This window comes from Globicephala melas, chromosome 1 (genome assembly GCF_963455315.2).
Source record: "Globicephala melas chromosome 1, mGloMel1.2, whole genome shotgun sequence".
In the NCBI taxonomy this organism is placed as follows: domain Eukaryota; kingdom Metazoa; phylum Chordata; class Mammalia; order Artiodactyla; family Delphinidae; genus Globicephala; species Globicephala melas.
In genome coordinates, this window is record NC_083314.1 from 90419122 (window position 1) to 90434439 (window position 15318).

Here is a 15318-nt window from a genome sequence, read left to right on the forward strand (position 1 = left end):
CCAGTACCATACTGTCTGACTATTGTAGCTTTGTAGTATAGTCTGATGTCTGGGAGCCTGATTTCTCCAGCTCCATTTTTCTTTCTCAAGATTGCTTTCGCTATTCGGGGTCTTTTGTGTTTCCATACAAATTGTGGGATTTTTTGTTCTAGTTCTGTGCAAATTGCTATTGGTAGTTTGATAGGGATTGCATTGAATCTGTAGATTGCTTTGGGTAGTATAGTCATTTTCACAATGTTGATTCTTCCAGTCCAAGAACATGGTATATCTCTCCAACTATCTGTATCATCTTCAACTTCTTTCATCAGTGTCTTACAATTTTCTGCATACAGGTCTTTTTTCTCCTTAGGTAGATTTATTCCTAGATATTTTATTATTTTTGTTGCAATGGTAAATGCCAGTGTTTTCTTAATTTCAGTTTCAGATTTTTCATCATTAGTGTATAGGAATGCCAGAGATTTCTGTGCATTGATTTTGTATCCTGCTACTTTACCAAATTCATTGATTAGCTCTAGTAGTTTCTTGGTAGCATCTTTAGGACTCTCTATGTATAGTATCATGTCATCTGCAAACAGTGACAGTTTTACTTCTTCTTTTCTAATTTGGATTCCTTTTATTTCTTTTTCTTCTCTGATTGCTGTGGTTAAAACTTGCAAAACTATGTTGAATAATAGGATAACACTACTTTTAAATTAGCATCCAGGGTTGAGAACCACTGACCTTGAGCTTTTGCTGGGACTTCTAAATGTCATGGTTGTCCCTGTGCAAAGCATGTGTGTATATATGTGGTGTTTACTGAAGTGATGTTGATTTTTTTAGGTAGATCTGGCTTCGTCTGCTCAGGGTAGAGAAGAGGAAAGAGGGAAGGGTGTGTCTGTCTCCCTTTGTGTTAGTTTGTGGATGTACTCAGAACTGGAGGGTGTGCTGGGATTTGTCACTCTGGGTGTGCCTGTGAATCTCTGTGTGATTCCTCCTTTGTGTCCTGCAGGGCTGGTTCTTGTGCTGAAACACCACAATGGTAAGGACCCTGTGCGGTCCTCTCCAGAGCCAGGGAGAGTGTCCACCTGAGAAGTGCTCCAGGCCAAGTGCCCCTGCAGCCCCGCCCTGCCCTGGCTCCATGTCAGGAATCGCTGACCCAATGCAGTTCAGCAGAGGATTTTCAGTCACCTGCTGTTTGGCTCACTCTCTGTGCCAGGATCCAGACTCGAGGAACCATTCTGACCAGGGTTTCACAAGGCATTATTCCCCCCGCCCCCGGGGACCCCAGCACTGGGGGAGGGACCTGCCTTCAGTGTAGCTCTGGGGTGTGAGTTGGGGGGTGTTACTGTGGCCTTGCCTCTTGAGCTGTGTCCACGCTGCTCTGTGGAAGCTGAGCTCCATCCCCACCTTGGTTTCTGCCAACAAATGCCTGCTCTCCCCTGCCAGGTGCTGCCCACAAACTGGTGTGTTATTTCACCAACTGGGCCTTTAGTCGGCCCAGCCCTCCTTCGATCCTGCCCTGGGACCTGGACCCCTTTCTCTGCACCCACCTGGTATTTGCCTTTGCCTCAATGAACAACAATCAGATTGTTCCCAAGGATTCCCAGGATGAGAAAATCCTCTACCCAGAGTTCAACCAGCTCAAGGAGAGGTGTGTTCCCTTTGGATGTGGGGTTGTATTTTACAAATGGAAGAGAGTTAATCCTTTTCTGCTGTGAGTCGTCCACTTTCCTCTGATTCTTGTGTCCTAACCTCCTGTCCAGGGCGCTCCAGGGCTTCCCTGCCTTGGGAGCTCCCCACTGACCAGCACTCTCAGCTCGTCCTTGCCTCCTTGCCTTCGTGGCTGCTGTGGCCCCTGCTTGGAATGCCCTCCTCTCTCTTCTCTGCCTGGTATCCCCCAACTCACCCTTCAAGCCCCGTGTTGAGGATTCTACGTGTTAATGCTGTTCAAGCGCTTCAGAGAGGGCTGTGCATCACAAATGCTTCACAAATGCTAGTGTTTCTGTTACGATCTATCACCTGCAAATGAGTCCCCCAAGGGAAGGGCCAGTGTCTGTGATATCTTTGTTCACCAGTGGCTGGGTCAGTGCCCGGCAGAGAGCTGGTGCTCAGTACTCCCTCCCCAGGACTCCTGGGCTCTCCTGTCCAGGGGGTGGTCTGTCACTGCATGCATGGTTATAGAAGGGTGGGGAGAATCCATGTCACTAGATTACAAGCTCTGGAGAGGAGAGCAGGGAGCTTATTCTCTGTTCACTGTTGTATCTCAAGCACCTAAAGCAGTCAGTGGCAAATAATAATTGTTCAATAAACGTTTGTTGACTAAGAAAGTGAGTGAAGAGAAATTTTAGGAGGCTTTTTCTTTTCCTTTTTATGGGACTGTCATGGGAGTGGGGAGTTTGGGGGCCTTTGGGCAGCCTTGGCGTTCCTGGGTGTGATGACTTTTGTGTGGGCTAGTTGTTCTCCCTCTTTTCCTTCTTCCCTTCTTGGGTTCTACTGGGCTCTGCTCTTTTCTTCCTTAGGTTCCCCCACCTGTCTCCTCCTTTCTGTTCCTGTCCTCCCATCCCCCCAACTTCCCACTCACCAAATGAATGAATGAGAACACAGCTCACAGACTCTGTCCTGCATCACAGGAACAAGGAGGTGAAAACACTGCTGTCCATCGGGGGTTGGAACTTCGGCACATCGAGGTGAGACTGTGCTGTCAGGTCTTCTCTCTGGGGTGGGGGCGGTGTATGGGGGAGGAGCAGGCAGGCCGGAGGTGAGGACAGAGTGGGGAGCCAGCTGGGCTGTGGGGAGACACGCTAGTACTCCCCCGAGTCCTGACCTGGCCCTGGAGTCCAGGGTCCCCTGACCTCTCCTCCATGGTGAGTGAGGGGAGACAAGGCAGGTCCAGGAGGTGGTGGGAAAGGGGCTGGGGGGGGAAATGAGAGGGAAAATGGGGTGCTCACAGTTGTCCCCTCAATGCTTCAGAAGAGGCAGGGCTTTTGCCTCAGAGAGGGGAGGAGTCTTGTTTAGGACATGGATAAACCCCAAGCCTCCCAGGGCCTGGGTTTCCTCGCTTTATAAATGGAGCCAGTGGTATCAACCTGAAAGGATGGGAGGAAAGAAAGTGATATAAACCAGATGCTCAGCTGAGCACCTGGGCACATGATCTGTGTCCAGTGCATGGTGGCTACTCTTCGTTACCCTCCACTAGGCAGTGTGGAGGTGACAAACTGCCTTCATGTTCTCTGAAGAAACTTTTCCCCTATTTCATGGCTGAGGCCAAGGGTAGAGAGTTGCCTCCCTTCCTGCCTTAGAGGAAGGAGCTGTAGGAGAGGGGCACCTGGAAGCCTGAGAGTGAGGGACTGTGAGGAAGCACCTGGCACAGAACCCAGGAGCAATGCAGGGAGGATGCAGGGAGCTGGGTGAGAACTGGCTCTGCCTGACCCCAGGCCTCGCCTCTCCCTGGGCCACGACTTCTTGAACATTCACTGTGTACAAACGCTGGCCAGAGGCTTTGCATGCATTATCTCATGGTTACTTGGGAGAGGCTTACAAAGTGGCTGTTTACATTCTAAATTTGCAGAGAAAAGCAGGCACACGAGCTTAAGAAATGTACCATATTTCACACAGGTGACCATGAGAGATGGCCCAGCTATGGGTGGAAACCAGATAATGGAACTAGGCCTGCCTAAGTCTGAATCTGGTTAATTTTCTAATCATTGCACTCAGGACTAGTCCCAAATTGCTTAACGTTCAACTCCGATAACTTACAAGTTTTCCAATAGTGTCTTCACTGTGGAAGAGAAAGCACTAGAAAAAAAAATAAAACAATCAAACAGCCAAAGAACAAAAGAGCAAAGAGTACAGAACTCCTAGTCTGAGCATGGCCCTCCTGTGCCACGTTAGCTCAGAGATCTTTCTGGAAATGCTGGCCCTTAGCTCATGTTCCCTCCGCTAATCTGTTCAGGCAGAGAAAGTCAGTGCCAGGACAGGGTGTCAGGACTGAGTTGTTACCCACGAGGAAACAGCAGAGGGACAGTGCGTGGCTAGGGGCGGACCATGCTTTCAGAGGCCAAGCTGGCCTGAGCCTGCTCTCTCCACCCCAGGCTGTGTGCTTGTTTCCATCTGGCAGGGGAAGTTGTGGTTTGCAAATCCTCCCTGGAGCCTGAAGTCCCCATTCCTGGGTATTGGAGCCCCGTGCTGGGAGGCTCTGAGAGTTTCAAAGACCTGCCTTCCTTTCCTCAGTCACATCCACTGTCCCCTCCATGGGGTGCGAACCAAGGGGTCTTGTAAGGGAGGCTGAGGTTGTGCAGAAAACACTCCTGGCCTCACCTCTGGTCTCCCTGCAGGTTCACCACGATGCTGTCCACATTCGCCAACCGGCAGAAGTTTGTCAATTCAGTGGTAGCCCTCCTGAGGACACATGGCTTTGATGGTCTGGACCTCTTCTTCTTGTACCCTGGACTCAGAGGCAGCCCCAGGCATGACCGCTGGACCTTTGTCTTCTTACTTGAAGTAAGGCCAGCCTGGCAGCTCCCGAATCCAGAAATGATTCTACTTTGATCATATCTGGGCTCAGGGCACAGGGGAAGCCTAAGGCCGGGGAGAAGGGCAAGACAGCGGTAACAGAAGGTTGTTTACTGCCATCACCTGCAGGTGTTGGACAAAGAGCTGCCTAGCAAGGGCCCTATGGCGGCTCTTTCTCTCTGTCACATCCGGGCCTTGGCCCAGCCCTCCAGCCTGAGTGATGCCTTCTCTGTGCAGCTCCTGGACTCCCTCAGGTGGGCTGTCTGAACTCTGCTCCTGGGCCTGCTGCCAGCCTTCTGTTCAATGACTTACCACATTGGCTCACGTCCAGCTCTTTCCATCGCACTGCTCTGTCATTTCATCTTTACAGAATCCTGGTCAGGAGAAAGGGGCTGTATGGTGCAGTGGTTAACAGTCTAGACTTTGGTGTCAGATATACCTGGCTCTCAAGTCCTGATCTAAGACTGGGTGACTTCCCAGAAACCTGTGAAAGAGTAATAATAATAGGATCTACCTAGTAGTTCCTGTGAAGATTAAGCAAGTAATGAATGTTAAAATGTAGCTTAGCTTGGAATACTAGTATTAAATAAATATTAGCTTTGTTTATATTAATACCCAAGAGTTTATTAACTGGAGCAAGAAAACAAAAATAGAACTGAGTTAGACAATCATACCTTGAATTCACAAAGCACATATCCTTTCATAAAAGAAAAATTCATAGGGTTTCAACCCACTTGCATTTTTCTCCCTAATATCCCCTTGTCACCCTGTACTCCATCCTTTGTTGTGTAGATGCCATTCGATTCTGGCTACCAAGTGCTCTTTGTGTCTGCAGGTTGACTTTCTTAAGGAGAACAATTTTGGTGCGGTCGTGATTTGGGCCATTGATCTGGATGACTTCTTAGGCTCCTTCTGCAATAAGGGCAAATATTCACTCACAATCAAGCTGAAGTCACTCCTGGGCTTGTCCTCAGGTGCATCACTACTAAGTTCACCACATCGTTCTAAAGATGATGTAGGTCAAGCTGCAAGAATGGCAACTGCAGAGGGGCAAGAGTGCATGGAGGTGGCCACAGAGCATCATGTGAAAAAGGGACAGATTTACAGGAAGAGGTTTTTTAGAAAGACTTTTTTCAACCAAGAGGCCAGTCTAAGTTCAGTAGCTATGTGGGCAAAGATTTGAATATACCTTATACCCTAGAGGTGGGGCTTTCTTCTCAGGAAAATTTTGTCTGGGAGGAAGAATCTGATATCTTGAAAGTGAGTCTGATGCATGTGCTGACATTTTCTCTAAACTAGACAGCTCCCCTGTCAGTGCAGTGCACCATATCCTAACTTAGACATAAGCAGGCCAGCTTAGCCACTACCCACCTGCCTTAGTTACAGCTTTTGTCTTTGGGTGCTAGTGGGGAGGGTTGGAGGTAGGTCTTGAAGAAGAGCAGGCACAAAGGCTCACATTGCTGATTGGTCCATGACTCAGCAGTGTGAGGAGAGAAACCCCTGCTCTTCACATGCTTTGTATGTTCCTTGGTTAAGCATCCCTGGGGTAAGGCTAAAGATGGAGGTAGAGAAGTAGAAGATATAAGGGTTCTGTATGTCTCTATTCTCAGGATATTGACAGAATAATTGATTTTTTTAAATTGTAAAACCTGTTTAGAGATGATTATAAAAAGATGGGCTCAAATTGTAGAGTGAGGGAGTAAGAGGCAGCAAATTCTAGTGGTGGAGAGGGTTCTAGTAATACAGTAAAATGAAATATAAAATGTCTGAATTGCCAGGGGGAGAAAAAGGGGATAAAAAGCAATGTTGAAAGGAAACAAGTAAAAATAAAGTATAAGAAACAAAACAAGATGAAAAATCTAAGTATAATACGGCTAACAAGATGACAAAATGCAGATGTATTACTTATGACAGAAATATGGATAAGCCTCCTCTACGAAGACACAAGTATTAATTAGTCCCCCACATAAAACCCTTGGTCTAATCACGGTAGGGTTGGGTTCACTTCTCCCTGAGTAGAAACGTAGCATAAGCCCAGGGCTGACATCCTGCTAGGACTCCAGTAGCCCTTGTTCTCCCTTCCTCCTTGCTTTGGACATCTGTCCCCTTGTAACATTCTTCTCAACCATAGCTTGGGAACTCTCACAGGGCTCAAGTTCTTGGAGAACAAAACTGATATAAGAGGAGATCTATAACTTTTGCTTCTAGGTTCAAAAACAGCTTATGATGATGTTCTGAAATGACCTTTTTGTTCTTTTAGAATGCACTCCACCAGCCACCAAGACCTGGTACAACCCACCAGTGACACCTGGAAATGAAGTTTCCTGTGCCAGTATCGGTGGAGACAACCCACCAGGGACACCGGAAGTGAAGGTTTCTGTGCCAATATCAGTGGAGACAACCCACCAGTGACACCCCGAAGTGAAGGTTTCTGTGCCAGTATTGGTGGAGACAACCCACCAGTGACACCCGGAAGTGAAGGTTTCTGTGCCAATATCAGTGGAGACAGCGGCAGTGGTGGAGAAGGTGGTGGTGATGGAGGAAGTTGTGGAGGTGACGGTGATGGGGGCAGTGGAGGAGATGAAGGTTTCTGCACTGGTAAAGCAGATGGCATTTATAGCAATCCTAAAGACACCACCAAGTTCCACCAGTGTGTTGGAGGCAAGACCTTCCACTCCCAGTGTGCTCAGGGTCTGGTGTTCCACCAGAACTGCAAGTGTCGTAATTGGCCTTCAATTTAAAATGTTGGAAAAATTCTACTTTGTCGCAAATTCTCTTGTGCTGCATGTCAAACTTAATCTTCCAATACTCCATGTAGTCTACATATTATATCAATTTATCTGTCAATTTGGAAGCCCTACCTTACTAAAACAGAATTATAATTAGGTTTTACTCCATTAAGATCTAAAAAAACTGTAAACCCCTTGAACAAAATCCATATGTAAAATAAATGACACTGTATGCTTTATGTTTTGTACTCATTTGTATTTTTTCTTAAGTACTTGTATATACAATTAAGCATTTCAAGGGACCCTGGAGGTTAACTGAAGCTATAGTAAAATTTTTACTTTTTGTCAAATCAGATTACTATTTTAGAAAGGGGAGTTGCCTTCCCTGGCAAAAGCCTTGAGAGTATGAACCAAAAAACAGTGTGAAAGATGTTCTCTCATCCCTGTCAATATCCTCCAAAGAAGGGGCCCAAGACCCTAAGTCAGAAAAAATAATGAATGCTAAATTACCACCTCTGGAAAAAGCAGCATGTGTGTGGATCCAGAGGAGAAAAGGGAGGGAGGTGTGCAAAAGCGGTGAGAAATGTTAATCTTGATTTATCTCAAGTCATAAAAATACTTCTTGACAAGATAAGAGAAATCTTTAAATGATCAGATTAAATGAAGTAAAAGTTTTTAGACTGAGGTATATTTAACATTATCTCAATATTCTAATTTGATTTCCAGTGGACTTGTCTTTCACCATTTTTCTTCAGAAGATCTTGGCCCCTAAGGAATTAGGCCTCTCAGCATCATACTTCCAATAGGTTTCAACTCCTAGTGCTTCTTTCACCAGCTAACACTTATCATACGCTGACCCTGAAGAGTACATCAGGCTACAGCTTTTTGAGGCACTAGCAGCATCTCACTCTTTGGTATCCAGACACATGAAGACTTGCCATCGGTCTGATAATTACTAAGAAGGCTAAGTAGGCACAAAAGGACCTTCCCATTAAAAGATAAGGTAGACTGTACTTAATGCCCTTTCTGAAGGAACCATACTTGAGTTATTTCAGTTTGTGCTGGAAGGAAAAGGCCTGTCTCCCAGGCCAGTGTCTAGATAAGTACATTGAATGTGGCTGCTATGAGTTCTGACCTTAACACACCTAGAGTAACTTGTAAGGCTTCAGGACATCATTCAAACTGGGAGTGGGGAACAGATCCAATCCCTTAGCCTCCCTGGGGAGTCCTTCTCATACTTCAGTCCAGGCTCAAGAAGCCAGTAAGTGAGTTTATTTTGATTCTTGCTGTATCCCCAGTGTTTGTCACTCTGCCTGATGCATGGTAGGAACTCAATATGATGATGACTGAAAGACTAAATAGATGATGTAATGGGAAAGGGGGGATATTTTGATTCTGTGAGTTTTACACAAATCTGGGAAAGGCAATCAAATCAGGACCTCCCCAATCCATGCTGGGGAACTCAGACACTTGGAAGAGCTCCTAAAACCTAAACATTAACACTGCCTTTAAGTATCCTCTGCTTCTAGCAAGCCCAAATACAAGGCCAAGCAAGCCATCCAAATCCTTGAACAGTCACCTATCACAAGGGCTAGTGGTATAAAACATAAAACTCGTGCCTGAGAATTAGAGCTAGAGGCCAGGGACCCACAAGTATTTCAGTAAAGTGAAGCCACCCCACTGAACACTCAGTAGAAACCCCCTTGACCCATCTACATGTATATACAACAAACCAGCACATGGAGAGAGAGCCCTCTGAACTAGTCTTTATGCTGTCATATAGTAGTTATGAGTCCCTTGCCCCTCCCTGTGCCCCATGCTGGCAGACAGGCGGGCCAGAGCAATGCAGAAGGACAAGAGCAGCTCTGACCTCAATCCTGGAGAGTCTGTGGTCAGGAGGAACACGTGAAGGTAGTCACAGCTTTTCAGTTGTAATACAGGCTTAGGTAGGCCACACGGTTCCGATGCTTTCTAAAGTCTTTGTCTGTGGGCAGCTGCAGTGAAAGACTATTTTCTAGGTCAATATTTGAATGAGAACCCTCTGCCTCTAGTCTTCCTGGCTGTGCAAAACAGAACTGTACGTTATAGCTGTTGTGGCCTAGCTGAACCCCAACTGCATAGTAACCTAGCCTTAGTGAGTCTCTCAACATTGCTTTGTACATGTACTCTTTGTCATCTTACTCTGGAATATATCATTCTAGGAATTATTTTCTACTTGGTAAATTATCAAGTATAGCTGGTAAACTTCTTGAAAATGAAGATTATGTGTTTAATACTTGAATGTTACCCATAGGCACAATGATGTTAATACGTTTGGCGTTTAATAAATATTTGTAGAATTAATCCAAAGTTCCACTAGGGGAAAAAAGGCACCTCCTGAATTATGATAGCTGACATGGATTGAGAGCATTTATTATGTTACAGGTACTGTGCTAAATGCTTTTCTACAATATCTCAATCTTTACTACTTTATCAGATTGAGTCTATTATTATATCCATTTTAAAGATAAGCAAACTGAGGCTTAGAGTAGTTAGAGGACTTGGACAGGATCACAAAGCAAGCAAATATGGAACTAGTATTTGAATCCAGGCAGTCTGTTCCTGAAATTCATGTTCTTGCCAGAATGATCCACAGCCCCTTGATGATCTAATAAGCAAGTGGTGTGATGGAAAGAACACTGGCTTAGGACTCACAAGACCTAGATTCAAGTTGAGTAACTTCTACAAGCCACTTAATTCATCTGAGCCTCAGTTTTCTCCTCAGTCATGGAGGGATAAGTATCTCAGACTACTATAGATTACTTGAGAACTAAATAAGAAAATGTGACTTGTTTGCTCACACGCACATTTAAAAATCAAGTGAAATTGTGTAACTCTCCAAAAAGATGCCCATATGCATATACACACAAAACTGTGCAAGTAATTTCAGGGGGACAATGATTTCTTGAAGCTTATTCACAGACTCCTGGTTAAGAATCACTGATATACATGGAAGTGTTAGGTAAAGAGCTCCGTAGAAGTCCAATCCTATTACCTCTGCTCTCAGTGTTCTTTTCTGTAGACATGGAACCTGAGCCCAGTCTGGAGATCCAAATTTCATTGGCCAGGTGACTTTTTTGGGTGGCTTTATCTCTGGGTTGTATGTGGTGGGGCTAGAAACAAAAACACAAAATATCATATGTAATGAGTTAGTGGTCATATATGAATTTCTACCTCTGATCTAGAGTTCTAACTTTTTGGGGAAAGGCAGCCAACTGATTAACATAGCGTTCCTTTACCTTTTAATGTATTTCTAACTAAGTTTTAGCGTTCAAGATACCTAGTCTTGACAAAGTAAAAATCAACTCTATTTTAAAATATTTCCGGAACTTCAGTATCCTTAGCTGAGAGACCATAAGTTCCCAGAAATGGTGGGTAATAAAAGACAGCTAACACAGTGATGCATAAGTACTGCTCATGATATAAAATTGAGGATAAAAGTGCAGTGCTAATTTAAAGTTATCAGTAATCTAGGGACAGCAAAGCAGAACCAGGTGAAATTTCTTGATAATGGGATTATTTAATAATTGCCTTTGTTCATAACACTTTGTCTTTTGGTGTAGACTCTTTGCTGTGGAAATAACACATAGAATGGATGAGGGAATCAAGATTCAACATCTCCACTTCCTTACTACAACCTTGAGATTTCTCACCAGTAAAAGAAAGACCTTGGATTTCTCACCAGTAATCCTTGGATTTCTCACCAGTAAAAGAAAGACCTTGTGGCTGTATCAATTTACATTCCCACCAACAGTGCAAGAGTGTTCCCTTTTCTCCACATCCTCTCCAGCATTTATTGTTTCTAGAATTTTTGATGATGGCCATTCTGACCTGTGTGAGATGATATCTCATTGTAGTTTTGATTTGCATTTCTCTAATGATTAATGGTGTAATGATATTGAGCATTCTTTCATGTGTTTGTTGGCAATCTGTATATCTTCTTTGGAGAAATGTCTATTTAGGTCTTCTGCCCATTTTTGGATTGGATTGTTTTATTGTTATTGAGCTGCCTGTAAATCTCAGAGATTAATCCTTTGTCAGTTGCTTCATTTGCAAATATTTTCTCCCATTCTGAGGGTTGGTGGAATGTAAATTTATACAGCCACTATGGAGAACAGTATGGAGGGTCCTTAAAAAACTACAAATAGAACTACCATACGACCCAGCAATCTCACTACTGGTCATATACCCTGAGAAAACCATAATTCAAAAAGAATCATGTACCAAAATGTTCATTGCAGCTCTATTTACAATAGCCAGGACATGGAAGCAACCTAAGTGTCCATCATCAAATGAATGGATAAAAAAGATGTGGCACATATATACAATAGAATATTACTCAGCCATAAAAAGAAACAAAATTGAGATATTTGTAGTGAGGTTGATGGACCTAGAGTCTGTCGTACAGAGTGAAGTAAGTCAGAAAGAAAAAAACAAATACCGTATGCTACCACATATATATGGAATCTAAGAGAAAAAAAAAAGGTCATGAAGAACCTAGGGGTAAGACAGGAATAAAGACACAGACCTACTAGAGAATGGACTTGAGGATATGGGGAGGGGGAAGGGTAAGCTGTGACAAAGTGAGAGAGTGGCATGGACATATATACACTACCAAACGTAAAATAGATAGCTAGTGGGAAGCAGCCGCATAGCACAGGGAGATCAGCTCGGTGGTTTGTGACCACCTAGAGGTGTGGGATAGGGAGGGTGGGAGGGAGGGAGATGCAATAGGGAAGAGATATGGGAACGTGTGTATGTGTATAGCTGATTCACTTTGTTATAGAGCAGAAACTAACACACCATTTTAAAGCAATTATACTCCAATAAAGATGTTAAAAAAATAAATAAATAAATAAAATTAAATTAACAAAAAAAAAAGAAAGAAAGTCCTTGACCCTTTGCCCTACAATTCCACACATTCTGAAAGCCTTCCTAAAGCACTTAGAATGCCTCCCTTGGTCTACTAGGCCTACATATTCTAGCCCCACCCCTCCTCCTATGTTTTCATTTCCTCCTTGCTCACTGCAGTCTAGCCAAACTAATCTTCTTTCTTTTTTCCTCACACCAAATTCCGTCCCAGCTTATATCATTCGCACTTGCTATTCCTCCTCTCTGAGAAGCTCTGGGCCCAGATCTTCACAGGGCCAGCTCAGTCTTGTCATTGTGATTTCAGATAGTGTCATTTCCCCAAAAAGACCTATCTTGACAATCCTTGCCAAAGTAGATTCCAGTGCACCACTCTGTATGATATCATCATCCTGTTTGATTTTATTCAGCACATCACCAGGTCACCAGACTTCCTGATGCACCCATGACAGCCCTAGTTTATGGCTACCATCTTGGTATAATTGACACCCTTTCATTCTGAGAAGTGTCACTGTCTGACTAACAAATAATATGGTCACTCTCCTTAATACCATTGATATTTTCTTGTTTATTTGCTTCTCATTGTTTGGACTCTAGAATATAAGCTCTAGAATATAAGAATAAGAATATAAGAATCTAGAATATAAGACATTAGGAATCTTGTGTGATGGGTTTAATGCAAAATCTCTGAACCTTACAAATCTGCCTGGCCATTTATAAATATTTATTGAATGAATCACTATACTCTACAATTTTATAATTCTAGAGACCTGGAAGGCAAGAGGTTGAATCTTTAAAGATAGATGATTTCTTATTTAGAGGGCATGGTTGGGTTGAAACCCCTTTTTGTACTTCCTTTCCTATTGCTATTTGTTGAAGTGCACCAGAAAAAGGGACACATACCCAGGATAACAAGAGTCCTTTAAGTATGTCCTAAATCGAGGCAGCAAAGAATTAAATGGAGCAAAATTGTGTTTGTGTTTTTGCTCTCGAGGATTGACTGTCTGGTACATGCCTGGGTAAGGTGTCATATCCTGTTTCCAAGAAAAAGACCAATATGTTAGAGGGTGATATATATATATATATATATATACACACACACACACACACACACACACACACACACACACACACACACACACACACATACACATGAAAAGCCTTCTAAGTAGAGAAAACAAAATCATCCTTTTCCTGTTCATGTATCAGCTATGGTTTAGAAACAAGCCTATAGTAGGTAGAAAACTAAGATAAGGGTATGGTTCAGCTACCTAAATGTACCTAGGCTTAGGGTGTAGAAATAAACCTATGGTGGGTAGACAGCCAAGGTAACTTATTGCAGCTACTACCCCCACCATGCCACCATCCCACTCAGAGATTCTTTTAGAGCCAGTATCCCTCTCCTTGAGCTTAATTGTCAAGAAAATGTCCAACAAGAGATTAGGAGCCTATACTGAAGACTTGAAGTCCAATCACACAAAAGGGTGAAGAAGTTCGATTTTATTTTTAACTGACAAGATAATATGATGCATATAAACAAGCTTCCAGTATTTTAACATCAGGTGTCTCAAGACTGAAGCCTTGCCTTGGTACCATTCATTCTGAGAATTGTTATCTACTCTCCCAGGATACTCACACACACATTTGAAATGCTAACATCCAAGCTTTTCTGATAGGCTTCTTAGTAGCTTTTGCCCAAATGACTTTTTTTCTTGAATTTCAGGGCATATTCTTTACATAACCTCCAGCTTTGTTCCCCAGTGCAAATACACACAGCAATAAATCACACTAAAATCTAAGCACATTCAGTCATTTCTCACCTTGTTAATTGGCTTAAACCTCACGGCTGTTCTGGCTCCCAAAGCATATCCTTTTATACTGGTCGGGACCTTAGAGAGGTTGTATGCCAAGCCATACCTCTTCCGGTAGTATATAGAAAACAAAGAAAAAACATACATAGAGAACATTATAGTTATTAAAACAGAGCGAACTTAGAGTATTCCTGAATCTTCTCTGCCACAGTTGCTCTTTCTTGATTCCTCTGCATCAAGACCATACAAGCAATTACATAAGTAACCCAGGCAACTCTACAAAGGAATGTGGCTGGATAGGTAGAGTGAATGATATTTCTCTACTTCCAGTGAATCCACTCCTCTGAGCCCCACAGAGATGAATCTGCTGTAATGCAACTGTCAGTCTGATTATATGATTTCATAAACTGACCTACCAGCACAGCCACAGTCCAGATTTGGGCTAAGGGGAGCTATTGAGTCACTTGCCTTTGGAGGTAGGAATGGAGTCTCTTTTGGTGAGGACTGTACTGGGGACCGCATGAGGCCAAGGCTTGCATTTGGTGGGAGGCAAAAAGGGAGCAACTGTCCTTTGATTTCTGATATTGGCCCTGACAGCTGGTTTCAGAGGGCATTTTCTCATGTTGGGACCCTGAAGGTCACAAATCCCATAGAGTTTTTCTTCCAGGAAACTTGGGTATCCTTGGATACCTTGAGACCCACCTAAGGGAAGGTGAATACTCACATCTTCTGCTATGTAACATCCAGGCCCTCTGTTGGGCTCTCCCCTAAAAGGGAGAAACTTGTTCCTCAACAAGCTTGGGGGACAGGAGTGAGGAAAGACCTTCCTCTGTTGACATGTTCCAAAGGAGTAGTTAACCAGCGGCTCTGAAGATCAAGAAAGAGGAGAAACTCCACATGAGGGAAGACTCCTGGTCTAAGTGAGAGCTCATGGGTGGGTGGGGTGTAGGGAGGCGGGGCAGAGCTCTTAAGAGCAGGCCCAGCTCTTAACAAAAACTAGATCAACTCCATGTAAGGGGGTGAAGCGCATTTTCCTTCCCTTCGCCCTTCTTCTTTCACAGCCTCCCTACTCTTCCTCTTACCTCTACTCTTGACTCCTCCATTACAGCCCTCCTTACCTGCTTTATTGAAGCACATCTCAGCAGTGCCACCAGGGCCAGAGTTTGTGTACTGCATTGCCTAGGAAACAGAGGCGGGGCTGGGCAGCCCCAGCTGCCAAGCTCCCAGAGAGGAGCAGCTCTGAGCTAGCCTACTCAGCAAGTGGGGAATCCTGCAGAGCCACCCTTGGGGCAGGAACTGCACCTCCAAGTCCAGGAGCCTAGGGGAGTGAAAACTCTGCAGCTGGGCAAGAGGTAGGGGGTTTGCTGGATCTGAGGTTG

The 15318-nt window shown here is 44.1% G+C and overlaps 2 protein-coding genes across 3 annotated transcripts; one reads left to right on the forward strand and one right to left on the reverse strand.

Moving 5' to 3' along the window:
• Positions 1–1550: 1550 nt before the first annotated feature.
• Positions 1551–4703, forward strand: LOC115859733 (oviduct-specific glycoprotein-like). The gene is made up of 3 exons (XM_060293822.2): positions 1551–1630; positions 2610–2666; positions 4314–4703. The coding sequence occupies exons 1-3, from the start codon at positions 1551–1553 to the stop codon at positions 4525–4527; spliced, it is 351 nt and encodes a 116-aa protein (XP_060149805.2). The 3' UTR covers positions 4528–4703.
• A 4442-nt stretch (positions 4704–9145) lies between these two features.
• LOC115859906 (ciliary microtubule-associated protein 3-like) lies at positions 9146–15076 on the reverse strand. Of its 2 annotated transcripts, XM_030869314.2 has the most exons (6): positions 15058–15076; positions 14664–14806; positions 13949–14047; positions 13032–13162; positions 10255–10372; positions 9146–9214 (listed from the first exon to the last, which is right to left on the reverse strand). In XM_030869314.2, exons 1-6 carry the CDS (start codon positions 15074–15076, stop codon positions 9146–9148), a joined length of 579 nt encoding a protein of 192 aa, XP_030725174.2. The 2 variants fall into 2 exon arrangements, with proteins under 2 accessions (XP_030725174.2, XP_060143229.1); XM_060287246.1 differs by lacking the exon at positions 13949–14047.
• Between the last annotated feature and the right edge of the window lie 242 nt (positions 15077–15318).